General features: G+C 43.9%; 1 protein-coding gene and 1 long non-coding RNA gene across 2 annotated transcripts; both read right to left on the bottom strand.

Moving 5' to 3' along the window:
* Positions 1 to 3,795: 3,795 nt before the first annotated feature.
* LOC127376500 (uncharacterized) lies at positions 3,796 to 4,677 on the bottom strand. Its single transcript, XR_007887531.1, has 2 exons — positions 4,579 to 4,677; positions 3,796 to 4,178 (listed from the first exon to the last, which is right to left on the bottom strand). It is a non-coding gene; the product is annotated as an uncharacterized LOC127376500 (long non-coding RNA).
* Positions 4,678 to 5,593: 916 nt separating this feature from the next.
* Positions 5,594 to 9,258, bottom strand: tbx16 (T-box transcription factor 16). Its single transcript, XM_051423434.1, has 9 exons — positions 8,868 to 9,258; positions 8,583 to 8,739; positions 8,391 to 8,493; positions 7,866 to 8,030; positions 7,541 to 7,687; positions 7,373 to 7,443; positions 6,838 to 6,926; positions 6,533 to 6,746; positions 5,594 to 6,446 (listed from the first exon to the last, which is right to left on the bottom strand). The coding sequence occupies exons 1-9, from the start codon at positions 8,881 to 8,883 to the stop codon at positions 6,005 to 6,007; spliced, it is 1,404 nt and encodes a 467-aa protein (XP_051279394.1). The 5' UTR covers positions 8,884 to 9,258; the 3' UTR covers positions 5,594 to 6,004.
* Positions 9,259 to 10,748: the final 1,490 nt, after the last annotated feature.

Below are 10,748 nucleotides of genomic sequence, written 5' to 3'. Positions count from 1 at the left end.
CCTGTGTGTGTGTGTGTGTGTGTGTGTGTTAGTAGGGGTCTAGGCCCAGATACAGCAGTGAATTATGGTCCACATGTGGGCCAGATCTGGTAGCTACACCTGGTCCAAGACAGAGCGGGCCCCTCCCGTGTGTCGGAGCCGGTTCCAGGAGTCCGCTTCAACTAAACTTCGACGTTCACACCGACAATCCAACAATCGCTCCTCCTCTCTTCCATGTGTGCTAATGTGAACACAAACAGTTCAATCAGTGCGTTTAACATCAGGTTGTAAATCATAACAATAAATAATGTATATGGGGGGAAATGGAAATAGTAATCTAAGTACATGCTCACTGTATTCTTTGCTACATTAACAAATAAACAATAATTTAAAAATAAATATCAATTGTATTGTAACACACCTGGTTTGTTTGTAAAATATAAGATGATTTGTACAGACTGACTTTACTTAAAAATAATATAAATATAATAATAATATTAATATAATAAAAATACTACCAAAAATAATAGTATAATACCTCTTATAACAACTCATTTGTATGAAGAATATGCATTTAAGTTTATTCAGATAAATTCTGTTAACACATTTTAAATAAGTTTGGTGAAGTGCTGCATATGAGTGTAATATATAATATATTTACTAGTTTTATCTTTAATTAACTGACTGGAATTGGTGCGAGTTACCGTAACAATAAATACTTGAGTTACTTTCACTCAAATTCACAAACAGATTGTACAGTGTTTGTTCTCATTCCTCCAGAGGGATGTCTGAATGATGTCTGTGCAGAGTTTGACTCTAGAAAGATGTTTTGATGTCACTAAAAATCAGATTTTAAGGGGGCGGGGCCTACGAGTATGATTTCTGACATCACAAATAGTTCAGGAAGTTATACCTGGTCCAGTGTTCAACGTACACAGTGACATCCACCAGTGCACACACACTGAGGATGGACTTTACAGTAAAGGAGGAGACGTCTTGTGTTCAGCAGGAAAACTGAACATTTGTATATATTTATAGAGTCTGGACTTTTTAAAGAGGCAGAATAACTTTTTAAAGGATTTAAATGTGTAAATTCTATTTTCTTTTGCGTAAAAATCCAACATTGATGGTTGCAGGCAGACTACTTGTGTATGCCTGAAGGGGATCTTTAAATATGAATGAGAGTGTTCCTTGTTTAGACTACTGTCTGTCAGAGCCTTTATTCCACCCAGTCTCTACCAGTTCCTCTCCATTTGGCCCTCCACTCCATCAGCTTTATGAAGGCTGACTGCTGCTTTCCTCTCTGAGGCTGTTTCATCTACATCTGTTACCCCCCCCCCCCCCCCTCGTCAGCCCTAAGTGAGCGCCCCCCCCCCCCCTCCACCATCCCTCCTTTGTTTCACACTGATGTGCCGGCCCCCACCAAGTTGTCTGCTGGGGGATCTGCTGACACCAGCACTGGACATCCAGATCAACAATCTGCCGTGTTTATGCGCCAGTCTTTTCATTCTGAAGCTGAAGCACCATCCGGGGGATACTTAAGACGTATGGCGTGCACTTAACCACGTCAGCGAGCCTTTACGGGCATCTGAGTGCAGGTCGATGTGGTGCTCTTTGTTCCGACCGTTATCAGAGCAATTAAAAGGCCCACAGTACCCATTGATGTGGAGCTATGCAGATTAAACCCAGTGGATGTGTGCGTGTCCAGGGAATTTCACTAAGTGCTCACTTTCATTCTGGTTTCTCCTGCTGTGTGGGGAGAGGAGGAGGAGGTCCTCGGCCAGCTTGTTTGGCAATAAGTCAATATAGAGAACAAAGAAAGTCACCTGTGGATGGAGGCCTGGAAGGTTCCTTTTCACTGTGTGATGGACAATATTCCTCCTGGACGAGTGAGGTTGCAACAACATAAAAATATAGCTACTGAAGGACCAAATGTGCTTTAAAATGTGAAAAAATGCCACTGTTTAAAGAACTGTGCTCCTTACAAGCAATGAAAACTCAGTTATTTAAGACAGATTTTATAAAATAAGTATTTTGGAGTTTGTACCTGAATCTAAGATCAATAATTAGCACAAAAAAGAGATTACAATAAGACACAATTTCTTCAAACAACATACTACCATAATAAGAAGTGACTTTGCCTTAAATGAAAGCAACGGTAACATTTTTTTTTTATGATTCTTTATTAAAACAATGAAAAACTAAACAGCTGCTTCATTTCCAACATTGGGAAACGACGACTTCCTCAACAAGTTGTGCAAGTTTTACTCTTAAAATAAGGAAAATAAAATGTGGCTCTATGGTCTCGACTGAGTGCAGCAGCATATAAATATATTTTCTGAAGTAATGTCCTCCTTCAAAACAAAACCATGGATGAAATGTTAAAAAAAACAGGTATTAGTTGGATTTAAAATCCATTTAGAGCGAGGCATTGTCATTGGCTGCCTGGTAACATGGTTACCTGGTTACCTGCCCATGGTTACCAGGCGGCCAATCAGTGCCTGGCTGCCAAAACTCATCTCATTTCATCAGTGTAGCAGCATCTGGAGGTAGAAAATGTCCCCATATAAAAGAAAGATATACTGTAAGTGAGCCCTGAAATATACGGACACTCCCTTTAATGCAGCTGCTGACTGTTTGCTGGTTTACTGAACACATTTCAATAATTAAGTTGTCATTTTGTTTTCATACCTTTATACATATTTGAATTTACTTTATTTAGAGCAACGAGCAGGAGATGTTTGAGGCCTAAAATGGCTCATGAAGACACCTCCCCTTTCTAATATAATCATCTTTTAAAACAAACACTGAAATATTGAAAGAAATGTGCCATTATTTTACCAGATAAATACATTGGTTGGAGGAATATTGAGACCTGTATGAGGGATGTTTTGAGTTAATTTATGATATAATGATTTATGAAATACAAAGAAATGTGATCATTGTGTTTACTTATCTTTTCACTCACCTGCTTCCTCCTGGATTCGGCGTCACAGGGCGCTGATTGGTCGCCTTTCAGCAGGTGATTGAGATGTCCTGTGTGTGAGTGAGATGGCGGAGAACGAACCAACCACAGCGCTCTCAAGGAAATGTGTGTGTCTGATCCTTTTTTTTACATTTTTTTTTTTGTTGGAAAAGTCAAGCGGAGCGTGTAGATAAATAAATGATATTTCAGTTACTGTGAAGAGACGATATCTCCGTGTGTGCTTTATGAATCCTCACCGAACTCCAGGCGGCTTCATAGAAGATTCATTAGTCATCATTATACTGAGATGTGTTAAGAATCTTTATTAGAGACATTTGAACAAAGAACATGTAGATATCGATTGTAGTGAAGGAAGTAGATTGTTCTAATGAAGAGTTTAAATTGCTCATGTGGACCAAACCAAATGTAATCTTAAACTAAGAGTTGCCGAGCACGAGGCGGCCATTAGGAACATGGACTCTGCCATTGCTAGGCACTGTAGGGAGAAGAACCATGGTTTGATTAACCAGCTCTTAGGAAGAGAGGCACAACTGAACCTTGATGACGCACAGGATTGGAGTCGTTTCTTGTACTCGTATCTCTCTCTCTACTTTCTATCGAATAACAAATCAGTGGTTTGAACTGAAGGACCGAGTTATGGAGAACTGAACTGATCTAACAATGTGTATCACGTCCATATTGACAAAAGTTTAAACATTTATATTCGTGTAGGCGATGTAGGCAGCTTAGAGTGGACTTTAAACAGGTTCTATACATCCAAAGAACTTCTATAAAATCCAGAACAGACCAGAATTGGGGTTTTTTTGTCAAATTGTGGAGCCACAACAAACTAGTGAAGAGGACCTGCATCTTATCGGGACCCTGCTTTTAATTGTTTTACAGTAAATATACAATATACAGTGAACAGAACAAAAACATTCATTTCAGAATTACACTGACTAAAACAAATCCTTTTTGTGTTGAAGACAAATATATTTAGCTGGCTGTCAATCACCTCGTTTTCAAACGTTCGGAGGATTTCGACCAAAAATAAATTAGTTCGGATCCTGAAAAGTTGGGAACCAAAAACAGCAACGTTTTCCTCGGGAACCAAAGTGGGCGTGTCTACGGGTCGTGTTGCGGTGCCCTCAGTTTGTGTCCGATTACTTTGGTCCCACTCAGAACGGCTGGAAACGAGGGCTGGTTCACTGGATAGCACCACAGTTCCAAGAATCTTAAACGGAACCGGTTCAAGAAGCAGAATTAATTTGGTGGAAAAGAAGCCTAAACGGACTTTTCTCACTTTATTTGTTACCAGGTATTTAAATGTTAGGTATATTTCCCGTTCATCCATTCAAACGTTACATTGGGGTTAGTTACAATGTGTTGAATATTCCTGGAACATCACTGGCTTAATCACTGTTTCCTATTGTGAACTATTGCGTGTATGTCTATAAATACAGATTACATCCCTGAAGGAAGTGGGGATAAATCCTCCTGATGTATTATCATGCATGGTGTCCCGAGCAATATCCTGTGGCAAATATATGATTTTATCTTTACTGGCTTTAATGAAAAAGCTGGCTTCTGGGAGATAAAATCTCATCTCAGAATTTGAATTTCATCACACTGACCTTCTCGCCCAGCAGTGCAGATTCCTGTAAAGATCTCTCTCTTTTTTTATCCTCATTAAACTGAGCAAATGAACAGTGTGCAGCTGGGGAAGCCTGAGGTCGGACATGCTGCTGCAGGAAGCCTCCCAGATAATGAATCTCACTGAATCAAATCCTCACACCGCCACAACTGTTCCTGCAGGATGGTCTCCCCCTCCCTCCTCCCCCCTCCTCCACTCCCCCCTGGACTTTACGGCAGTCATTAGCAGCTCATATCCACCCAGCCTGTGTTGTTCAGTCATGAAAAGGAGCCAACAGCCCCCCCATTTTGAAGCTTTTTAAGGCTCATTGAGATGGAGAACGAGAGTCGTGCGATGCTTTATGATGCCGGTGGGTAAACCTCAGCAGGTGAGCTGGAGTCACGGTAATACAAGGTCTTTAATGCATGCTGGGCCTGTCGAGACTACAGAGTGCTCCCCATTAGATCAACAAAGAGCAAATACAAACAAACAGCACCAGAGGATGTGCTGCTTATCAGAGCCGGCCGGCATGCAGATGTGCACCCGCAAACACTTTTACAATCCACTGATTGGTCCAATACACTTCCTGTATGCAGAACCTGGGCTGGGTGAAATACATCTACACCTTCCAGCTATGTTTGGATACATTTGGTTATTATATAATATAAAACCAATCAATGACACTGTTTAAAAAATAGGGGACATAAAGAGCGATAATAAGAATGAAAGAAATGAATATAGTTATAATATTAGTAATAAATCGAGTTAATAATGGTAGAAACAATCTTAAGATATAAAAAATCTGAAAACAAGTGTGAGAAATAAGAACAATGATGTAAAAAAGAGGTGAACTTAATTATAAACAAGATCATAAAATAATTTTAAATATAAAAATATAAAACTGTTTTCTTGCCGTATTTAAGGTGAATAATCCAAAATTACATTAGTTGTTTAATTAATGGGTAGAAAAGATTAAGAATATATGAATATTTACACAAACCAGACATCGGATGACGTCACTTTTAGGATTTTATTTTCAGATCACATCACAATTTGAAGACAGACATTAATTGCACACTTACGTTTTTACTCTCTCTCTTTTTCTTTTACAAAAATAATATTTCCACTTGGAGATGAGATGAAATACAAAATAAATAGACAATTCAACAGTAAAACAATCATGGAGCAGCACACTTTCAGTCCCCTACAACCGGAGCCTGAACCCTGCCGGTTCTGAGCGGAAGGCAGCAACAGGCGGCTCCTCCTCGCCATCTTTCAGTCTTTGCTGTTGTTGTTGTTGTTGTTGTTGTTGTGGCGGTCCTGTGGCCCTCAGCCTCGTCTGGGCATGCATCCTCAGAGCTGTGAGCGGCGGGTCGGCCCGCAGCCCCCGTGCAGTCACTCTCAGTCAGTTAACGCTGAAGATCCGCTCACCAGCAGGAATAAGAGAACAGCGGGTACTGGCTCCACTCAGCCACGTTGCCATGGTGATAGCCGTGGTGCACAGCTTGCGTGGTGTAGTCAGCGGTCAGGTGGTGAGGCGGGGGGTACTGGGCGGGACCGGGGCCGCCCCACTGACCCAGGGGCTGCTCGGCGCCATATGGGCTGTAGATGTGGTGGCCGATCACCCCCCCGGGCTTGCCGGCCTGGGCCATGGTCATGTTTAGGACCCCGGTGTAGTCCTGCGGGGTGGGGAGGTGCTGGGGGCCGCAAGGGGAAGGGCCGATCTCGTGTGTGCGAGGCTTTGAAGAGTCGTGGTTGGGCACGGTGGCGACGTCGGGGACTCTGGACTCAAAGCTGCTGCGTCCGGACCCGCTGTTGCTGCTGCCGATGCTGGAGGACGGCGAGGGAGACTTTCCGTACTCGTGGAACCTGAAGAGGAAAAGAAAGCGGTCAGAGTTCTGTTCATCGCCACAACACTGAGATCGTATTTGCTACATAACTTTATCGTCATTCACCTGTACGGCTGGTAGGAGGCTGGAGCAGGAACAAGCTGCTCTGTGTTGTACATGTCTCTGGGGTCTGCCCCAGCGGGGGAGTCCGTCCTCACGCTGTGCTCCTTCTCTGCAGCCCACGGGGAGTAACGCTCCTCTTTAACTGCCTCATCCTCTTTCCTTTTGGGCAGGTCGACTTCCTCTCCGTCGTAACCCTCGTAGGATGACGGGCAGAAATCTGAGAAGACGCAAGTCATCAGGTTAACTTCAAGAGTAAAGGACACAACAGATAAAACATCATCAGGAGGGAGAGAGACTGAATACGGTACCTGGTGGACTGTCCTCCTCAGAGTCCCTGTTCAAGATGTCCGACATCCTGGCTCGTTTCTCCAGGCAGGCTGGGCTCTTGTTGGCACGTCTGCAGAGGAACATCAGATTCATTAAACCAACACTGCTTACATACATCACTTAAAGCCCCCCCCTCAATCAGAAAGAACTGTTCCTTCTTGTTCCTACAGTGTGATGGTTGAACGATGTCTGTTCAGTTTGACTCTACAAGGATGTTTTCACATTCAGCTGCTGATAGTGGAAAATTTCTCTGAGCTCATTGAAAATCTGATACTTAAGGGGCGGGGCCTACGAGCATGATTTGTGACATCACAGTCAACCCTGGTCCACTCTGCAACTTATACAGTGTGCTGTAGATGCTGTTTAAGGGTTTTAATGTGAAAATTATGCACAGATTACTGTTCAAATCAGACTATTTGTATGTATCTTAATAAAAGTCTGGAGGGGATCTTTAAGGAAATCCGCATATTTTCAAGTAAAGCAACCAAACTGTGTGTAACTTTGTGTGAAACCCACCTCTTTTTATTGGTGCCTTCATCCCGGAAACCTTTTGCAAACGGGTTGTGATCGATCTTCAGCTTTGTGATCTGTTGGTGGGGAAATTAAATCAGTTAAAACCTCAATAATGAGTGACCAGATGTTCTGCTGTGGGGGGGGTTCGGTTTGCAGGGATAAGAAACTGACCTTGGTGTTCTGGTAGGCTGTGACTGCGGTGAAGGAGGTCTCGGGGAAGGTGAAGGTCTGGAAAACACTCCAGCGGACGCTGAATAGGTCGTCAGCCTGGACGATGTGGAAGCGTGGGTGGTAGCGATGCATGGAGTGCAAAATGATCTGCAGATAGGGAGAGGGTGATTCATTCAGTTTTAAAGCACTTTACAAGTATCCACTTCTGTGAGTGTTACCAGTTTGTCCACCAAGGACTTCAATTATCCACCGTCCTTTTGAAAAAGTAGTGTGGATATCATTTAGAATTGTTGTGAAGCGCTCCACTTTGAGGGCTCTTACTTACATGGCCGTGCTGGTCGAGTGTATTGTTGGTGAGCTTGAGCTTGAGGAAGGAGACGGACTGCTTCATCCAGTGGCTCCCTGGGGCCGGAGAGTCGGGGTGGAGGTAGGTCCTGCAGGGAGGCTGGGGCTCCGCTTTTCCTGCCACCTCCCATTTCTCTTTATTCCACTGTAGGAAGGAGACAGATTGTCAGTCAGAGATTGAGAGAGGGGATTCACAGAAGGAGCTTCACCTTCTTCCCTCCCCGCAGTGTGAGAGTGGGACGATAGAGAGCGGAGAGAGTGACTGCTGGCTGTACCACCCACAGAGATAGGAGGTAGTACAGTGGGCTCCCAGCAGGGGATAGAAAAACAGGAAGAGATAGCACCCTTTGATGTGCAATGTCAGGAGAAGGGGGGTGGGGGGTGTCTTGTCTGGGGATACTGGTGACCACTGAGGGGATACCTCCTGCCAAAGCCATGGCTGTGGTGAGTCAAGGCTGCTTTTTACAGGCTGATAATAAGATGAGAAAAAGAAGTGCTGCCTTACCTTATACCTGAATCCATCCTCAGGGACCATGTCCACCAGTAAGATGTACTTGGCACATGGAATCAGGCCCGAGAGGTTAATTTTACAGTGTGGGAACATCCTCCTGGAACACAGCGTGCGAGAAAAATCAGCAAAACAGCAACAGAGGATGCAAACATTTGGCATTAAATGGAACTTTCTCTGTCGTCTTACCTGCCGGGTTTAGTGATGATCATCTCTGTCCCTATTTCATGGAAGGTCTTCCAGAGTTCGGGGTCCTCCAGAGTCATCCTGATGTTGCCCTGGTGATAGGCATCGGGGCCAGCAGCCATGGAGGAGGGAGGAGGGCCGCTGAAGTTGGGCTTCAAGTCTGGAAGTAGATAAAATTCATCACAGCCTTGCTTCATGACCGAGAGAGGGGAGTCTCTCTCGGACAAAGACAGACCGATCGGGGGAGTGGTGAATGAGTGAATCCAGTGAAAGAAAGTCAACACTCACCTCTGATGGACTGCATGCTTCAGGTTCAGCTGTAGCACAGTGAAAGCTTGAAGAGGTTCATGCACCGAAGGCCAATAATCAATCCAAGTGTCCGTGAAATCCAAGTGTTTCTTCAGCTCCTTGTGTGTAAAAAAAAACCAACAGCCAAGAAATCCAGCAGCTCAGGGAGTCAGGAGGTTAGTCAGTGTTGTTGCAGGAGATAATTCAGAGCTGGTGAGTCCTTCAGAAAGAGGTGACCATGACTTTTAAGGAGAGCCGAGGGGTGGGTGGGGTCAAGAGAGCCGTTCCCAGGCTTTGAAGTGGCACAATGATGAGTCAGTGCCCCGCTGTGATTGGAAGGTGCTGGAAATCAAAGAGACTTAACAGAGCCTTGATACCGTCCCCACAGGAAGGGGGACGGAGGAAACGCATCTTTATTAACTGCTAAGAGACTTTAAAACAAATATGGACGCACTTCCCTGCTGCAGATCAGGGCTCGCAGCGGCACCACAATCTGTGTAAATATCATTCACACACACATAACCACGCAGCAAAATGACATTTAGTGTGTTTGTGCAAAGTGTTAAATACTCACTGTCACACTCTCTGACACAGCTGACAGAAATACAGTGAGAGGAACGTTTAAATGAGGTCCTCCTGTGTGTTTGTGTGTTGCATTCTGGTGAAAAATAGCAGAGTTTTCTTAAAGTAGAACCTTTATTCCAACACTTAATACAGAGCTTCCTTCACTTGCATCTGAAATTAGATTAAAACTAAATGCCATAAAATACATTTTATGACTTTAAATAAATGCTCACTTTTACACTTTTCTGCAATGTCAGCTTTCTCCATCAGAGGACTGACGCAGTGGGTGGGAAACTCTGTGTAAACCCATAATGGTGTAATGACAACATGCTCTCTTTCTGCAGGTAACTTTTACCTGGGGGGCGTCCTCTGAAGCCTGCTGCTGGTTGTGGTGGTTAGTGGTGGGGGGGTTGTGTATTGGGGTGTCTAGACAGGCCCATGCTCTGATAGATAATCTCATTAGGCTAGTTTCCCTTGAAGGGGGCCAGTTTCTGCATGTGGAGAAAGGCCTGCGTATAGGCAGGCAATTAACAGCCAGTTAGCACCACGAGCCCAAGTCAGCCCTGAATGGGACAGGAGGGGTCTGAGAATAAAGACCTGCCACAACAACCCGGCCGTCCTCCCACCATCCGCATCCAGGCAGAATCCACTGATGTCATTCACAGGCCTGTCTCCGTCCGTACCGTGTTACCACGGGCCAAAACAAATGCTAAACACCGCGGGCGTTAGCACACACACACACTTTTGTTTTCACTGACATGAAAATTTGAATTGAGGTGACTTTAACATCTCATTCAACCTCTTTTCTAGCAGAGACGCACCACTTCCACTCACATTGTATTCTCTGTATGTGTGCATACAATAGCTCCTGTGAGCTCGGCTCTCTCTCACACGCTTTCTGGAACCGTGTGGATGAAAAGGTTGGAGACCGTGTACAACGTATGGTCTGTGTGACCATGAGGGGCCCAGACCGTATCGGTGTACAGCAACAGCAGCCAGGAGGGCAAATCTATGGAAGCCTGTTTCTGCCAATGTGAAAATATTGAGAACATTTCTCGTTATAATGACTTGTGACTGTGGGCTTCCATACAAATCACAATGTGCACTTACACAAAGTCAGGTTTATAACACTGTTGTTATATGTTGCAGTTTATTTATTTTAAAGGCCTTATTTTCTATTTTTCTATATATATTGATATTATATTGTCTATCTTCACAATACAATCTAATTATTGGTGTCTTAATAAAAGTAAGGAACTATAAGGTAGTATTATCATATTGTTGTCAATGGGGGGCTAGCCATATGCTCATGCTATT

The sequence above is a fragment of the Dicentrarchus labrax genome, unplaced genomic scaffold, assembly GCF_905237075.1.
Source record: "Dicentrarchus labrax unplaced genomic scaffold, dlabrax2021, whole genome shotgun sequence".
Lineage (NCBI taxonomy): Eukaryota > Metazoa > Chordata > Actinopteri > Moronidae > Dicentrarchus > Dicentrarchus labrax.
This window is presented reverse-complemented; position numbering and strand designations above follow the sequence as displayed.